This window comes from Mobula birostris, chromosome 26 (genome assembly GCF_030028105.1).
Source record: "Mobula birostris isolate sMobBir1 chromosome 26, sMobBir1.hap1, whole genome shotgun sequence".
Taxonomy (NCBI): Eukaryota; Metazoa; Chordata; class Chondrichthyes; order Myliobatiformes; family Myliobatidae; genus Mobula; species Mobula birostris.
Window position 1 is genome coordinate 1,029,298 of NC_092395.1, and position 19,134 is coordinate 1,048,431.

Sequence of the window (19,134 nt, forward strand, 5' to 3'; positions counted from 1 at the left end):
GAGCCGTGGCTGTGAATATTTTCTTTTGGGAAAACTAAATAAACTCCTGAAACTTGTTCTTGACTCTGTAAATGAATGTGAGAGGGGTGTTTTGGGGGGAGAGAAATCTCAAGACTGTGACCCTTTTGTCACTAACATTGACAGGAGGTGGACGTTACAATCTGTGTATAACTACATTTATTTATCTTATTTTAACAACACAGCGTGGAAGAGGCCTTCTCAGCCCTTTGAGTCACGCTGCCCAGCAACCCCCAACAACCCCAGCTTAACCCTAATCTAATCACCAGGCAATTTACAATCACAGCTCAATTAATCTACCCGGTACGTCTTTGGACTGTGGGAGAAAACCGCAGCACCCGGAGAAAACGCATGCATTCCACGGCGAGGACTCCTTATAGAACTGTGCCGGGATTGAACTGCAGACTCTGTCGCCCCAAGCTGTAATAACATCACACTAATGGGTACACGACTGTGATGCCCTAAAAAAAACAAACCAGCCAAACCCATTGCCAAACCCAAATCAGCAAATGATAAACGTAGGGCTGATGAGTTTTCGTGATGAACTGGGCCAGTAAAGTCCAACGTTTTCTAAGGGCTTACTTGTGTATCATGAGCATTTTCCATTCCTAGATGGAAGTGCACAGTAATATTATGACTGGTGAAGGTGTTGTGTGGGCCCAAGTGTCTACAGGAAGTGGCTTTGTGCAAACTGTAACATGTCATGTAGTGCACTGCTCCTTGCTGGGGTTAGCGGTGGAAGCAGCATTACCCACTAATGCTTTATCAAGTGCCAAATCCCCACAATTCTGACTGATGCTCTCAGGACCACTGATGGTGTGTTTTTTGTCTACAGGATGTGGGGTGTCACGAATGAGGCTAGATGTCCAACTCTCATTGGGTTGTCAGTGAGACAGGGGAAAATGCCCAGGGTGGCTGGGTCTTTGATTATGCTGGCTGCTTTACTGAGGCAGAGAGAAGTATAGACAGGGTCCATAGAGGGCAGGCTGGCTTCTCTGATGTGCTGAGCTGTGTCCACACACTCTGCACGAGAGATTCTGCAGAGGCTGGAAATCCAGAGAAACATGCACAAAATTCTGGAGGAACTCAGCAAGTCAGGCAGCAGCTATGGAGAGGAATAAACAGTCGATGTTTCGTGCTGAGGCCCCTCACCGGGACTGATGAAGGTCCTGGTGAAGTGTCTCACCCCAAAACATTGACTGTTTACTCCTGTCCATGGATGCTGCCTGACCTGCTGAGTTCCTCCAGAATTCTGTGTGTGTAGTCCATACCTCTGCAATCTCTCACAGTCCCGTGTAGAGCAGTAGCAATGCTAAGCTGTGATGCATCCAGAGAGGGGGATGTTCACAGAGTATTTGCTGAGGATCAGAGAGCATCCACCAAGTTTTTTTAGCCTCCTGAGGAAGTTTTCATTCAACTCCAAATATAATTGCTGGAATTTAAATTCCCCAGTTACACAGGTGGGACTCTAAATTCAAGATTCAAGATTGTTTAATGTCATTGTTCGGTATACAAGTGTGACGGAGAACAAAATGATTGTTACTCTGGATCCGATGCAGCAGAAAAAAATCAATGAGCATTAACAATAAAAAGACAAAATAACACAATAAATATAAATATAAAAGCAATCCTGTACGTAATAAAGTGGCCACTGTGTGTATGTTCATGGTCTTCTGCTGCTGCTGCTCATCCACTTCAAGGTTCAACGTGATGATCTTCTGCACACCACTGCTGTAATGTGTGGTTATTTGAGTTACTGTTGCCTTCCTGTTAGTCTGACCATTCTCCTCTGACCTCTCTCATTAACAAGGTGTTTTCACCCACAGAACTGCCACCCAGTGGATGTGCTTTTGTTGCTTTTCACACTATTCTCTGTAAGCTGTGGAGAGACTGTTGAGCACAACAATCCCAGGAGACCAGCAGTTTCTGAGATACTCAAATCACCCCATCTGGCACCATGGTCAAAGTCTCTTAGAACACATTCCTTCCTCGTTCTTGGTATTTGGAGATACAGCACAGTATCAGCCCTTCCAAGCCAATGCCCGTGCCACCGGTTACATCAATGTGACCAATTAAACTACTAACCCATTCGTCTTTGGACTGTGGGAGGAAACCAGAGCACCCAGAGGAAACCCTTGCAGTCATGGGAGGAACATAGTCCATGGTAGGAATTGAACCCAGGTCACTGGTGTTGTAAAGCGTTACGCTGAACACTACACTACCAAGCCACCCCTATTTTATGTCTGCTTTACTAAAGTGCACCCTGAAACACTGGGCAGGTACCACTACATCCATGGAGACAGAAACACTTGATGTTTCCCGCCAGTTGATTTAGACAAGTTGAGTGTGTGGGCAAATACGGGGCAAATATAATGTGGATATCAGGGAATGAACATGTTCGACATTCACCTCTACCCACATTATACACCAGCTATCGCCGGACAGTGAGTGTGGCTGAATTCAAAGTGACCACGCAAATGCCTGATCTGGGTTTAGGGTTAAAACAAACCGGAGCAGGGTTAAAGGAGTTTCATACCATACCTGACTCCTAGTCCCTCTAAGCTAAGAACACAGTGTACTGGAATTATTTGACAGGTTATGACAGAGAAACAGAGATGACACCTCAGGTCAGTGTAATTGGTGATGGAGATATGAATGTAATACCACAGATTGGAGGGAGGAATTTAGAGTTGGGCTTCGGGCAGATGAAGACTCTGGAGATTTCCACCTTCATTTCTGTCTATGATGTATAAGTTTCTAAAGTCTCAGCTCCTCTCCAATTCACATGATCTTCTCTCCTCCTCCCCTACCCCCCAATAATCTCAAGTCTTCCTCCCCAAAGTCCTCTCCTCCTGCCTCGGTGATCTCCCCTCTTTCTGTCCAATGTCCTCTCCTCCTGCCTCAGTGATCTCCCCTCTTTGTCTCCAATGTCATCTCCTCCTGCCCTGATGACCTCTCCTGTAAGATTACCTGCTTCCTGTGGCTATCCCCTGTTGGACATCTCCAGTTGGGGAAACTTTGACCATTTCCCTGAAGTTTTAACAGGTATCAGCTGTGAATGCGTGGGCAATATTTATTTCCTGTTTAGTCACCGTCAGAAATTTGTTGTACCAGGTGCTGGTTACCTGAACACCCACATCCCATCGGGGATGCTGAGCTCTCCCAGTGACCTCAACAGGAACATGACGACAAGGTCGCCGACGCCAGTGAGCCTTGGCCCTGACAGTCGCAGAGGGGATCTCCACACTGTCTCCACTGGCTCCAGGAACATGGCTACTCCACTGGTGAGAATTTAATTCCAGTTCAATACTTTCTCGAGGGCTCTCAACAACAGGTAGAACATCAGCAGTATATAGAACGCCAGCAACTGGTAGAACATTCACCCTGGATATGATTAGTTTCATTCACATCATAAGACCATAAGACATAGGAGCAGAAATAAGCCATTTGGCCCATCAAGTCTGCTCTGCATTTCACCATGGCTGATTTATTCTCCTCCTCAACCCCATTTATCCTGCCTTCTCCCCATAACCTTTGACACCCTATTTATTCAAGAACTATCAGTCTCCACTTTAAATATACCCAATGACGTGGCCTGCATGGCCGTCTGTGGCAATGAATTTCACAGATTTTCCACCCCCTGGCTAAAGACATTTTTCCTCATCTTTGTTCTAAATGGATGTTCCTCTATTTTGAGGCTGTGACCTCTGATCCTAGCCTCCCTCACTATAGGAAAAATCCTCTCCATGTCCACTGCCAAGGAAGCTGCTCATGGTCTCAACCCCAGATCCATTGATGTCAATAGGGTTAGCCCATCTCCATTCCTCTGTGATCCACAACACATCACCAAGGACCTCTCACGTGGTCTGCACACACTAGCTGTGTGGCGAAAAAAGCACAACAGTGCCTCTTTCACCTCAGACAGTTGAAGTTTGGTGTGGGCCCCAAATCCTAAGAACTTTCTACAGGGGCACAATTGAGAGCATCCTGACTGGCTGCATCACTGCCTGGTACAGGAACTGTACCTCCCGTAATCGCAGGACTCTGCAGAGAGTGGTGCAGACAACCCAGCGCATCTGTGGTTGTGAACTTCCCGTGATTCAGGACATTTAAAGGTCAGGTGTGTAAAAATGGCCTGTACAATCATTGGGGACTCGAGTCACCCCAACCACAATCTACTCCAGCTGCTACCATCCAGGAAATGGTGCCGCAACATTAAAGCCAGGACCATCAGGCTCCGGGACAGCTTCTTCCACCAGGCCATCAGACTGATGAACTCATGCTGATTTGAGTGTACTCTATATTACATTAACTGTTCTATTTATTATAAATGACTATAAATTACTATGATTGCACATGGCACATTTAGACAGAGATGTATTGTAAAGATTTTTACTCCTCATGTGTGAAGGACGTAAGAAATAAAGTCAATTCAATTCCAAGTGCGGTCTGGCTAATGCCTTATAAAACCTCAGCATTATCTCCTTGCGTTTGTATTCTAATATTCTTGAAATGAATGTTAACGTTGTGTTTGCATTCCCTACCTCTGACTTAACCTGCAGATTAACCTTTAGGGAATCCTGCGCGAGGACTCCCAAGTCCCTCTTCACCTCTGATTTTTGAATTTTCTCCCCCTTTAGAAAATAGTTCACACCTTTATTCCTTCTACCAAAGTGCATGACCATGCACTTCCCTACACTATATTCCATCTGCCACGTCTTTTCCCATTTTCCCAATCTAAGTCCTTCTGCAGACACCCTGCTTCCTCAACACTATTTCCCCTCCACATATTTTTGTATCATCTGCAAACTTGGCCACAAAGCCATCAACTTCATCATCCAAATCATTGATATACAAGCTGAAAATAAGCAGTCCAAACACTGACCCCTGCGGCACACCATTAGTTATCGGTAGCCAACCAGAATAGACCCCCTTTATTCCCACACTTTGCCCCCTGCCAATTTGGCAATCTTCTCTCCTGTAGCTTTCCTGTAATACCATGGGCATATCTTGTATCCTGTAATATCTTGTTAAGCAGCCTCATGTTCGACACTTTGTCAAAGGCCTTCTGAAAATCCAAGTACACAATGTCCACTGATTCTCCTTTGTGTGTCCTGCCTGTAACTTCCTCAAAGAATTACAATAGATTTGTCAGGCAAGATTTCCCCTGAAGGAAACCTTGCTGACTTTGGCCTATTTTGTTATGTGCCTCCAAGTACCCCGAAACCACATCTTTAATATTAGACTTCAACATCTTCCCAACAACTGAAGTCAGGCAAACTACCCTATAATTTCCTTCCTTATTGAAGAGTGGAGTGACATTTGCAAATTCCCAGTCTTCCAGAAACATTCTAGAATCTATTGATTCTTGAAAGACCATTACTAATGGTCACAATCTCTTTAGCTAACTTTCAGAACCCTGAGGTGTACATCATCTGGTCCAGGTGATTTATCTACCTTCAGAATTTTCATGTTCTCCTTAGTAACAGCAACAACACTGACTTCTGCCCATGTCGCTCTTGCATTTCTGGCATTGTGTTAGTGTCTTCCACATTGAAGACTGACACAAAATGCTTATTAGGTTTGCTCACCATTTCTTTGTCCCTAATTACTACCTCTCCTGCAGTCCAATATCTACTCTCATCTCTCTTTTACTCCTTATATATCTGAAAAAAAAAATTGTATCCTCTTTTATATTATTGGCTGGCTTACCTTCCTATTTCATCTTTTCTCTCTTTAAGGCTTTTTAGTTGCCTTCCGTCGGTTTTTGAAAGTTTCCTAATCCTCTACCTTCCCACTAATTTTTACTCTATTATATGCCCTCTCTTTTGCTTTTATGCTGTCTTTGATGGTTGCTTTATCCTTCCTTTAGAATTCTTCTTCATGTTTGGGATATAGCTATCCTGCGACTTCTGAATTGACCCCAGAAACTCTAGCCTTTCTGCTGTCATCCCTGCTAGTGTTCCCTTCCAAGCAACTTTGGCCAGCTCGTCTGTCATGCCTCTGTAATTCCCTTTACCCCACCGTAATACTTATACTCACACACAGTCCTTCCACCTTCTTTTTCTTTTCTTCTCTCTCTCTCACTCACACCAACACACACACACACACACACACACACACACACACACCCAGGTTAGGCTGCCTCCAGCCTCCAGTGGACTCACGGACTTGGAGGCCAGGTTTCAGCCATTGGGCCTTGACTTCCTGGACTCACCAACTTGGCTCTTTGATCTTGGTATCAACTATCTCTTCTCCATCACTGGTATGCCTCCAGCTGCCCAGACACTCATCTTCCTAAAGTCTCCATCTCTTAGTGATCTATTCATGTATGAAATTAAAACTGACCATGACTCATCCAAACTGACCTAAACTGATCCAAACTGACCATAACTTACCACAACTTATCCAAACTGACCCAACTAACCACAACTGACCCAAACTGACCAGGACTGACCCAAGCTGACCCAAACTGACCACGACCAACCCAAGCTGACCACAACCGACCCAAACTGACCACGACTGACCCAAACTGACCATGACTGACCGAACTGACCATGACTGATCCAAACTGACCGAACTGACCATGACTGACCAAACTGACCATGACTGATCCAAACTGACCACGACTGACCGAACTGACCATGACTGACCGAACTGACCCAAACTGACCACGACTGATCCAAACTGACTCAAGATGACCATGACTGATCCAAACTGACACAAGCTGACCACAACTGACTGAACTGACCACAACTGACCGAACTGACTACGACTGATCCAAACTGACCATAACTTATCCAAACTAACCGAAACTGACCCCAGCTGATCCAAACTGACCCCTGCTGATCCAAGCTGACCATGTCTGGCCCAATCTGACTCTGGCTGATCACAACTACCCATGCTGACCACAACTGACCCAAACTGACCATAAACGATTAGGGTGACAGAAGTTTGTGCTGAGGAACATTTTGCATCCAGTGACCACAATGCCATTAGTTTCAATGTAAATATGCAAAAAGATAGGATTGGTCTGCAGTTGAGATTCTAAATTGAAGAAAGGCCAATTTTGACAGTATCTGAAATGATCCAACAAGAATGGATTGGGACCGGCAGCTTTCTGGCAAAGGTGCACTTGGAGGCCAAGTCTTCATGTATACTTAAGGCAGAGGTCAATAGACTCTGGATTGGTCAGGGCATGAAGGGAAACAAGGAGAAGGCAGGAGACTGGGGCTGAGAGGAAAATTGGATCAGCCATGATGAAGTGGTGGAGCAGACTCAATGTCCTAATTCTGCTCCTATATCTTATGGTCTTATGGAAAGTGGAAGTCCTTCAAAACCAAAATTTTGAGAGTACAAAGCTTATATGTACCCATCAGAATAAAAGGTAAAGATAACGAGTGTAGGAAACCTTGGTTTTCAAGAGATATTGAGGCCCTGATTAGGGTATAACACATATAGGCAAGTAGGAACAAATGCAGTGCTTACGGAGTACAAGAAATGCAAGAGAACACTTAAGAAAGAAATCAGGAGGGCTAAAAGAAGGCATGAGGTTGTTCTATCAGACAAGGTGAAGGAGAATCCTAAAGGATTACACAGGCATGTTTAAAGCAAAAGGATTGCAAGGGACAAAATTGGTCCTTTGGAAGACCAGAGTGGTAATCCATGTTTGGGGATTTTAAATGCATTCTCTGTAACTGTACAGAAGTGAGGCAAAGTGGTATCAACTTCATGGACCCTGTACAGATTACAGAGGAGGAGGTGTTTGCAACCCTGAGGTAAATCAGGGTGGATAAATCCCCAGAGCCTAACAAGGTGTTCCATCAGACCCTACTGGAGGCAAGTGCAAAAATTGCTGGACCCCTAGTAGAGATATTAAAAACATCTTTAGTGACAGGAGAGGTTCCAGAGGATTGGAGAATTGGAGCCAATGTTGTTCTGCTGTTTAAAAAAGACTCAAACAGAAACCATGAAATTATAGGCTGAAGAGCCTGACATCAATTGTAGAAAGTTATTGGAAGGTATTCTAAGGGGTCGAATATATTTGGATAGACATGGACTGATTAAGGATTGTCAGTGTGGCTTTGTGCATGTAAGGTCATATCTAACCAATCTTACAGAGTTTTTTGAGGAAGTTACAAGGAAAGTAGATGAAGGCAAGGCAGTATATGTTGTCTCAATGGAGATTAGGAAGGCATTTGACGAGCAGCCACATGGGAGGCTGGTCAAGAAGGTTCAGTCGCTTGAGGTGGTAAATTGGATTAGACATTGGCTTCGTGGGAGAAGACAGAGTGGTAGTAGAGGGTTGCCTGTCTGAATGGAGGTCTGTGACTCGTGTGCCACCAGGATCAGTGCTGAGCCCTTTGTTATTTGTCATCTTTATCAATGATCTGTATGATAATGTGGTTAACTAGATCAGCAAATTTGCGGAGGACGCCAAGATTGAGGGTGTAGGAAGGCTATCATAGCTCGCACTTTGGTAGGACCAACCGGGGGAGGTCTAGCATGGTGAACGGTAGGGCACTGGAGAGTGTGGGAGAACAATGGGATCTGGGAATACAAGGTACACAATTTGTTGAAAGTAGTGTCACAGTTAGATAGGATCATAAAGAAAGCTTCTGGCACTTTGCCCTTCATAAATCAATGTATTGAATACAGATGTCGGGATGTTATGTTAAAGTTGTATAAGACGTTGGTGAGGCCTAATTTGGAGTATTGTGTGCAGGAAAGATGTAAACAAGGTTGGAAGATTGCAGAGAAAATTTACAAGGATGTTGCTGGGTCTGGAGGGCCCGAGTTATAAGGAAAGATTGAATAGGTTTGGACTGTATTCCTTAGAACATAGAAGATTGAGGTAGGATTTGATAGAGGTATACAGAATTATGAGGGTGTAGATAAGGTAAATACAAGCAGGCTTTTTCCACTGAGGTTGGGTGGGACTACAACCAGAGGTCATGGGTTAAGGATGAAGGGGAGAAGTTTAAGGGGAACATAAACTTCTTCACTCAGAGGGTCGTGAAAGTGTGGAACGAGCTGCCAGCACAAGTGGTGCATGCGAGCTCAATTTCAACATTTAAGAGAAGTTTGGGCAGGTACATGGATGGTAGGGGTATGGAGGGCTATGGTTCTGGTGTAGGTCATGGAAGGTAGGGATATGGAGGGCTATTGTCTCGGTGCGGGCTGATGGGTCCTGGCAGTTTAAATGTTTCAGTATGCACTAGATGGGCCAAAGGGCCTGTTCCTGTGCTGTACTTTTCTCTGACCCCATAACTCAATGACTGATCCAGACTGACCCAAGCCCAACACCAAGAGCAGTGGAACCCTCAGTAACCACTTTCTTAGAACAGTATGTTCGTGGTCTTCTGCTGCCGTAGCCCATCCACTTCAATGTGTGTTCAGAGATGCTCTTCTGCACGCCACTGTTGTAAAGCGTGGTTATCTGAGTTACTGTCACCTTCCTGGCAGGTTGAGCCAGTCTTGTCATTCTCCTCAGACCTCTCATTGACACGGCATTTTTGCCTACAGAACTGCCACTCACTGGATGTTTTTTTTTGTTTTTCACACCATTCTGTCTAAACTCTATAGACTGTTGTGCATGAAGATCTCAGGAGATCAGCAGTTTCTGAGATCCTCAAACCACCCTGTCTGGCACCAATAATCATTCCACAGTCAAAGTCACTTAGATCACATCTCTTCCCCATTCTAATGTTTGGTCTGAACAACAACTGAACCTCTTGACCATGTCTGCATGCTTTTATGCATTGAGTTGCTGCCACATGATTGACTGATTAGATAATGGTATTAGCATACAGTGTACGTAATAAAGTGGCCACTGAGTGTATGTAGAGAGCTGGGGATCACTGTCCAGTCTCCCAGGGACAGTCTCTCCACAATGTCACACTGAACCAAAAATCAGTACAAGCCTCAAACTGAAGCTGTTTGACACAGCAGACTAATGTGTGATTTATGACAGGTTTAACCCAAACTATGGCATCAATGAACTGAGAAAGTAGAGGAAATACGGAGTTGCTCGGGCAGCGTTTATGGGAAGGGAGAAACAGATCAGATTGATAACCATTCGTCAGAACTGGGCATGGCAAAGATGAGTGACTTTCCCGGTGTCAAGTGTGTGAGTGACCTGGATAGGTCTATTGTATCGTGGAAACATTGGAAACAATTTAAAGATTAGATTTTTTTGTCACATGTACATTGAAACATTGGAGGAAACCTACATGGTCATGGGGAGAATACATTAACTCTTTATCGGCAACAGTGGGAATCAAACCTGATCTTATAGCTTGCACCATAAAGTGTTTCTTCACTCACCACAATGGACAGAAATTATCACACAAATGTAAACAGAAAACAAAATAAATATTCTATAATTTGTGGATCTAACATACCATTTTCTCTTTCTCTTTCTGTCTCCCTCTCTCATCAGAGAACAAATACATCAACTGGTCATCCCAGCTCGTTGATGGTTACCATGGCAAACCCTGCTGTGACTGGCCATGGGCTTGGAGGTTACTCCACTGGTGTGACTGGTAAGAATGTTGGCTGTTTAGTGTGGCTTGGGTATTCAAATTAATTATAATTCTGTTCTCCATAGTGATAGGTTTGTAAACATGAGTTCGGAGGTTACTGGTTTCTATAGAGTGAAGCTCCCTCTATACTATCCCTCAGTCATCACCAGGGTACATGTTAGATACAGAGTGAAGCTCCCACCACACCAACCCATCACAAAGTCCTGGAGTCAGGCACAGCGTGACGCTCCCCCTACACTGTCCCGTGACAAAGACAAAAGGACACATACTTCCTTACTCCTCCAAAAGCATGATCCCACAATTTTGAAATTGTGTCCGTTTGTGCAGAGAAACATTTTGGGCTGAAGCAAAGGGGAGTGTTTGTGAAGGGCCCGCTTGATGAATCTCAGAGACTAGGAAGTGGTTAATTACAGCACCAGAGGGCATGGAGTCACCTACTGAGTCCCAAGTCCCAGCACTGTCAGACGCAGTGTAGTGCTGCCATCTCGTGGCCATGTGAGCTCAGTCCCAAACACAGCAGATACAAACCTGAGATTCATTTTCTTGCAGGTATTCACAGTAAATACAAAGAAACACAATAGAATCATTGAAAGACTGCAAACAACAAGGCAGACAAACAACTAATCTGCAAAAGATAACAAACTGCAGATATAAAAAGGAAAAAAACAAATAATAATAATAATAAATAAGCAATAAATATTCAGAATGAGATGGAGTCCTTGAAAGTGAGTGCATGGGTTGTGGGAACACACATCAAAGTTGCTGGTGAACGCAGCAGGCCAGGCAACATCTCTAGGAAGAGGTACAGTCGACGTTTCAGGCCGAGATGCTGCCTGGCCTGCTGTGTTCACCAGCAACTTTGATGTGTGCTGCTTGAATTTCCAGCATCTGCAGAATTGCTGTTGTTGCATGGGTTGTGGGAACATTTCAGGGATGGGGTAAGTGAAGTTGAGTGACGTTATCACCTTTGATTTAAGCCTAAAGGTTGAGGGATAATAATTGTTGTTGAACCTGGTGGTGTGAATTCTGAGGCTCCTGGACCTCCTTCTTGATGGCAGCAGCAAGAAGAGAGCCTGGCCCGGGTGGTGGAGTCCTTGTTGATGGATGCTGCTTTCCTGCGACAGCGCTCCATGTAGACCTGCTCAATGGTGGAGAGGGTTTTACACGTGATGGGCCATTTCCACTTCTCTTTGTAGGATTTTCCATTCAAGGGTGTATCAGCTGGCCCCTCAGTGCTGTAATAGGAGACCAGGACTGCAAGCTGGTGCTCTCCCAAGTCCTGTCTTCCAGAGCTGTTGACTGAACCTGGTGGAGAACGCTGGGTCGTGCAGAATCTGTGGGGAGAAAATGATACTGGCTGGATCAGGAGGAGCTCCTCTTGTCTGCAGCCTGATACAGGCAGAGCTCTCCAGTTCCAGCAGAGAGTGAATCGTCTAATTTAATATCCGGAAGACCATAAGACATGGGAGTATAATTAGGCCATTTGGCCGACTGACTTTGCTCTGATATTTCATCTTGGCTGATTTATTACCACCTGGTTCAAGAACATTTACTACCCCTCAACCCTCACGCTCGTGAACAAAAGGGGACAACTTTAGTCATTTAAGGGCTCTTTGCCTTGCTATTTCATGCTTGTTCTTTATTACTATTTATTTATGTCTGCACTTACACAGTTCGTTGTCCATTGATCCTGTTTACAGTTACTGTTCTATAGATTTGCTAAGTATGCCCTCAGAAAAAGAATCTCATGGTTGTAGGTGTTGACGTGTGTGTATCCTGATAATCGGAACCCCATTCTCCTGCCTTTCCCCTGTAACCTTTAACGCCTTGACTAATCAAGAACCTATCAGCCTCTGCTTTAAATATACCCAATGACTTGGCCTCCACAGCCATCTGTGGCAATGAATTCCACAGATTCATCATCCCCTGGCTAAAGAAATTCCTCCTCATCTCTCTTCTAAAGAGATTGTTTGTGTTCCAAGGCTGTGCTCTTTGGTCCGAGACTCCCCCACTATAGGAAGCATCCTCTCCATGTCCACTCCATGTAGGGCTTGTAGGTTTCAATTAGATACCCCCTCCTCCTCCTAAACTCCCATGAGTACAGGCCCAGGGCCATCCCATGTTAACCCTTTCATTCCCAGGATCATATCATGCCCAAACAGTTAATGGGTTATGTTCTCCAGAGAATTTTGGACTAACTAAATCTTCTTCCTTCACAAAATGCTTATCCTGCAATAAAAGGGTCCTGGTGAAGGATCTCAGTCTGGAACACTGACAGTTTGTACTTCTCCATAGATGCTGCCTGACCTACTGATTTCCTCCAGCATTTTGTTTGTGTTGCTCTGAATTTCCAGCATGTGCAGAATCTCTTGTGTTTCGAGTGTTTATCCAGTTCCTGTCTCCTCTTCTTAAGACCTCATCACCCCTACTGGGCATAGGCCACTAAAAACAGCTCACTGGAGTCCTCTGTCCTTGGCAAATTGTTGGCAATTTCAAATTGTCTCCAAATGTAGCCCATCTTCTTGGCATATCCTTCCTCTCCAGGGGAGAGGTCTTTGGAGCTTCTGCTAGTGTTTCTGCAGCTCTGAGTTCTTACGGGTTAGAGCTGCTCACCCCATAACCCACCCTCCTCCTTTCACATCCAGGCTTGGGACTGTCCACGGTGGAGTTGTGTGCCTATGTGGGACATAGCAGAATTAGCCCATTTAGCACCGGGACGAGGTCTTTGGAGCTTCTGTTGGACTTTCTGTAGCTCTGGGATTTTATGGGATGGGGTTGCTGGCCCAATGCATAACCCTCCTTCGCTCACGGACAGGCTTGGGACTGTCCATGGCAGTATTACCAGTTCCTGCCTGGCTTCCAGTTCAACTCTCCCAGATCACAGTTCACTTGACTGTTGACTTCACAGTTATTCCATCACTGGAAACCCTTTCCTGTCTTTAGGGTACTCTCTTCCTGACAACGCTCCAGTGTCTGTGTACAACCCGGCGGGGACGGCCCATCAGGACCAAGGCTCCATCTGGCACTTACGGCAACATCCTCATCAGCACCAGGCCAACCTTCAGCCCTCCGCGCACCCCTCTCTTGGGTAAGTCAAACCCTCGCCAGGCACCTTTGCAGTGACTGCTCGCTCCAAGATTCAATTTCCAGTACATAAGTGTAAAGGAGAACAAAATAATTGTTACTCTGGATCTGATGAGCACAAAAACACAATAAATATAAATACATAAATAGCTTACATACATAGATTGATTGGATGACCATAGAGTGGTGCTAGGCACAGGAGTGACTGACAGGGAATGATAACGTAGTGGTGGTTGGGGGTGTGGAGGGGTGGGTTACTGATCAGCCTTCCTGCTTGGGGTAAGCAACTGCTTTCGAGTCCGGTGTTCCAGTATACCTGCTATTTGTTGGGAGTGTGGGTACGACTTGGTGGTTTCAGTTGAGGAACCTGCTAATTCCAGCCTACCAACCACCACAAACAGGACTACCACCTGAACCACAACAACCTCTGCCGACAACAGCAGGATAAGTCTTTTGGCAAAACTCAGTAAGTGAGGGACGGTAATTTCACACGTGATGAACAGGAAGTCTAGTCTCTGGGAGAATCAGCCAATGGCCTCCATCCTGACCAGCACTTTACTCACCCTAAGTCCCATCTGTTCAAAGGCCCCATCTCTCCATAAACAGTGATGCCGAGAGGCCCTGGATATCATCCGATCAGCACCGACTCACAGTTGCAGGGGCTTCCCCAGTTGGATTAACAGTTGTCTGATCCAAGAGTCTGTGTTTACGGCTTATGGGAAGGGAAAACGAGGACCAGAGAGAGCACTATCCGGGAGAGAGGCCGTTACCAGAAGGAAGGAGGGACACTCTTCAACTGAGGTGGCACTTTCCGGAGGGAGGGAGGGAGGCGGTGCTTGTACAATGGAGGGAGGGAATACTGTCCAAAGAAGGGAGCAAGGGATTGAGAAAGAAAGAGGAGGAGGAAGGGAGAGAGGGAGCACTCTCCCAGGGACGGATATAAATTGGTCCCAGGCCCCACCCCTACCCTTCCCTTCCCTTCCTCCTTCACTCGCTCCCTTCCTCCCTCACTCATCCACTTCCTCACTCGCCCCTCACTCCCTCCTCCTCCTCCTCCTCCATTCCCCTCGGGTTCTAACCTTTGCCTCTTTCCACCCCACCCGCAGGGTCAGCAGCCCCTCCCAGCTGCCCCACCCGCCCTTCCCGATGGTCAGCGTCAAGTCGGAGCGGGCGTCCCCCCACAGCGACAGCGCCGGCGGTGGCAGCGGCTTGTTCCAGCACCTCGGATCCTGCAACGACCCCAAGGATTACGGCAAGGCCTTCGCATGCCCGATCGTGCTGAGCCGGCCACAGTCGGTGGGCGAAGACGGCCTCAGCGCCAAGCGGCTGCGCCTCGCCGACCGGTGGCAGAGATGACGGATTGAGTGGCGGCTACCGGTCCCGTTCCCGGGCAAGAGCCGTCCGCCACCTCGAACCCTCCGAGAACCAGGCTGGCGACTCCCCGGCACCTCCTCCCGCAGCCTCAGCGTACTGGAGGACAAACCTTCGGCGCTCCTTCTTTTCCAGGGTCACTGGGGGCAGTTCCCCTCCCACCCCCTGCCCCATGTCTCGGTTCTCCGGTCATCTAGTGTTTAGGATTCGCCGCTTTCACCGCCATTCTCCAGGTTCAATTCCCCATCAGGGAAACAAGTTTCGGAGACGGCCTGGTTCTGCTCGCGTGTCTTCCGGTCTCCACTGGCCAGGCGAGGTCCTGAGCTCCGTTCCTGGTTCAGGGCCGATGGTCCAGGAAGGCGATCGGTGGGTGAGTGAAGTTCACGGCCACTGGGCACCCCTCTCTCTCCACTCACCCACCCGCCGCTGGTCTGTACCGCCGGAGGTGTTAATGCCCTGACCCTCCTGTTGCACCGGCCTGGGGAATGGACGAACCTAAAGACACTGCCCACCGGACCAGCTACCTCAATGCTGCTGGGGTGGACAGCCAGGATGCATTCCTGCCGCCACTGGTTGGGACAGGGGCATCAACCAGCGGGGGAGGGATTGCAAAGGGGACCCAACACCAGACTCACTGCGCCAATTTATGCCAAAAGTGCAGGCGGGGGAGCACCCGTCTGATACAAGGTGGGCGCTGGAGGGGCTGCGCACACACCCCCGAGAGCGCTTCCCAGAGGCGGATCCCCAGGCCAACGGCCCACGGCCGGAACGGCGGTCCCGGCGTAGATCTCCCACCCCAGCAGCGGCGAGATGCGAGACGGGGCAAAATCCCGCCAGACGGAAGGCGAGGGTTCGCGGGACACCTCAAGACCAGGGTACTCCGCTACAGAGATCTCCCCAGGGGCGTCGGACTATTCAACTCTCGGTGAAGGAAGTGTCTGGGGTCAGTCCCGAGTTTCTTGACCACTCGTGGTCGCTACAAGTTCCTCCCGGGAATCCCGGTCTTTGACGATTGTGTTTTGTTTAACGTTGGCCTAATTCAAAAAGTGGTCATTTTTGGTTAAATTCCCTTATGTTTATTTTTAAAAGTGAAAGTTTCTTCGCAGTGCGAACGGACTTTAGAGTCACTTCCGCTCTTCCTTTTGTATCATGTGGGACCCGGTTAATGCCGGGGTGCGTCGGGCAAACTGTGCAAGGTCACCATCAGCTCCTGGCTCCGGGGGCGTGGTTCAACCAGCTATCTGATGCTCGCTAGCCCAGGTGAATGAGAACCTCCTCGTCCTCCCCTACCTTCCTCCCCCTCCACCCTGTCCTCATCTCCTCGTCCTCCCCTACCTGCCTCCCCCTCCACCCTGTCCTCATCTCCTCGTCCTCCCCTACCTGCCTCCCCCTCCACCCTGTCCTCATCTCCTCATCCTCCCCTACCTGCCTCCCCCTCCACCCTGTCCTCATCTCCTCTCCCCTTCCTTACACCTCCTGGTCACCCACCCTCTCCTCCCGTGTCAATGGATCAGAACCTCACTGGAAATTACAGAAGGAGGAGGAATTACAGGTGGAGGGAAGAGTAATAGGAGGAGGAGAGAGTTACGGGTGGAGGGGAGAGTTATAGGAGGAGGGAGAGTGGTTACGGGAGGAGGGGGAGTTACGAGTGGAGGAGAGAGTTACGGGAGGAGGGGAGTTACGGGTGAAGGGTAGAGTTATAGGAAGAGGGGGAGTTACGGGTGGTGGAGAGAGTTACGTGAGGAAGCAGATTTCCGGGAGGAGATCTTTCCAGAAGAGGACTGAGTATAACAAGCTCTGTACGGAGCGGTATGCACTATGCAGGTGCAGTGTGGAGCCGCTAACTCGGGCAGATGGATCGGTTGGGAGTTGCCGGCGGAGATTTGAGAGATGTTTTCTAGATTCGGTGCTTTGGGCCGCTCACACCAGCAGTGAGGGAACTTGAGACGGAGAGAAACTCCTAACTCCTCCTTCCCACCTTCCAGAGGTTCAAACCGACACTACCTGACTATGTACCACCTTGGAGGGTTTCCAGAAGGTTCTCGAGCATGGCAAATGTTGATTTTTCATGCCCAATCGACGCACATCAAACCCCTCGGAATTGAGGGGATTCTTCCGTGAAATCACTGTTTTATTAAGTTAACAAAAAAAACAAATAAAGTTCTTATTGCGATTTCTGGTTCTGTGTTCCGTCTGTCTTAATCCCACCGCTGCCCCCCGCCAAATACCGGAGCGGTGGAGTCGGGAGGCAGGGAGGCAACTTTCCCACGTGGAGCCCATTCAAGGATGAAATCTCTCGGAGGGCCCGGTTTAATACAAACCGTCTCGGGGTTTAATGTTGGGTGCAGACCCACTGGGTGATTCTCACACCCTCTGACGCATCGGGCAGCAGCAATCTATTGGCATTGGTTTTTTATTGTTACACGTACCAAGATACGGTGAAAAGCTTGTCTTGTGGACGCAGGAAGGAAACACGGATGGGTGTTTGCCTCCCACCTGCCAGGGTCCTGAAGTGGGAAGGTGAACAGCCAGAGGTTGTGGTACATATTGGTACCAACGACATAGGTAGGAAAAGGGAGAAAGTCCTGAAAACAGACCTCAGGGAGTTAGGAAGGAAGTTGAGAAGCAGGACCACAAAGGTAGTAATCTCGGGATTACTGCCTATGCCATGTGACAGTGAGTATAGGAATAGAGTGAGGTGGAGGATAAATGTGTGGCTGAGGGATTGGAGCAGGAGGCAGGGATTCAGATTTCTGGATCTTTGGGACCTCTTTTGGGACAGGAGTGACCTGTACAAAAAGGACGGGTTGCACTTGAATCCCAGGGGTCTAAAATCCTGGCAGGAGGTTTGCTAAGACTACTGGGGAGAGTTTAAACTAGAATTGTTGGGGGGTGGGAACCAAACTGAAGAGACAGAGGAAAGGGCAGTTGGCTCACAAATAGAGAAAGCTTGTAGACAGTGTGAGAGGGAGGACAGGCAGGTGATAGATAAGGGATGCACTCAGACCGATGGTTTGAGGTGTGTCTATTTTAATGCAAGGAGTATCATGAACAAAGCGGATGAGTTTAGAGTGTGGGTCAGTACTTGGAGCTATGATGTTGTGGCCATTACAGAGACTTGGATGGCTCAGGGGTATGAATGGCTACTTAGAGTACCAGGCTTTAGATATTTCAGAAAGGACAGGGAGGGAGGCAAAAGAGGTGGGGGCATGGCACTGTTGATCAGAGATAGTATCACGCCTGCAGGAAAGGAGGAAGTCATGGAGGGATTGTCTACTGAGTCTCTGTGGGTGGAAGTTAGAAACTGGAAGGGGTCAATAACTCTACTGGATATTTTTCATAGACCACCCAATAGTAACAGGGACATCGAGGAGCAGGTAGGGAGACAGATTCTGGAAAGGTGTAATAATAACAAGGTTGTTGTGGTGTGAGATTTTAATTCCTCAAATATTGATTGGCATCTCCCTAGAACGAGGGGTTTAGATAGGGTAGAATTTGTTAGGTATGTTCAGGAAGGTTTCCTGACACAATATGTAGATCAGCCTACAAGTGGAGAGGCTGTACTTGATCTGGTATTGGGAAATGAACCTGGTCAGGTGTCAGGTCTCTCAGTGGGAGAACATTTTGGAGATAGTGATCATAATTCTATCTCCTTTACATGTTAGGAAAACGTTTAATTGGAGTAAGGGGAAATATGAAGCTATCAGGCAGGAACTTGGAAGCATAAATTGGGAACAGATGTTCTCAGGGAAATGTATGGCAGAAATGTGGCAAATGTTCAGGGGATATTAGCATGGCGTTCTGCATGGGTACGTTCCAGTGAGACAGGGAAAGGATGGTAGGGTACAGGAACTGTGGTTTACAAAGGCTGTTGAAAATCTAGTCAAGAAGAAAAGAAAAGCTTACAAAAGGTTCAAAAAACTAGATAACGATAGAGATCTAGAAGATTATAAGGCTAGCAGGGAGGAGCTTAAGAATGAAATTAGGAGAGTCAGAAGGGGCCATGAGAAGGCATTGGTGGACAGGATTAAGGAAAACCCCAAGGCATTCTACAAGTATGTGAAGAGCAAGAAGATATGACATGAGAGAATAGGACCAATCAAGTGTGACAGTGGAA

At 47.3% G+C, this 19,134-nt stretch overlaps 1 protein-coding gene across 1 annotated transcript in view; it reads left to right on the plus strand.

Annotated features, from left to right (window-relative positions):
- mef2b (myocyte enhancer factor 2b) overlaps positions 1-17,190 on the plus strand; it is a 182,699-nt gene extending 165,509 nt beyond the window's left edge. Inside the window, exons 7-10 of the mRNA XM_072244108.1 lie at positions 3,133-3,302; positions 10,460-10,562; positions 13,506-13,650; positions 14,753-17,190. Coding sequence (XP_072100209.1) covers positions 3,133-3,302; positions 10,460-10,562; positions 13,506-13,650; positions 14,753-15,002 — 668 coding nt within the window. The 3' untranslated portion in view covers positions 15,003-17,190. The remainder of the gene's footprint in view (positions 1-3,132; positions 3,303-10,459; positions 10,563-13,505; positions 13,651-14,752) is intronic.
- Positions 17,191-19,134: the final 1,944 nt, after the last annotated feature.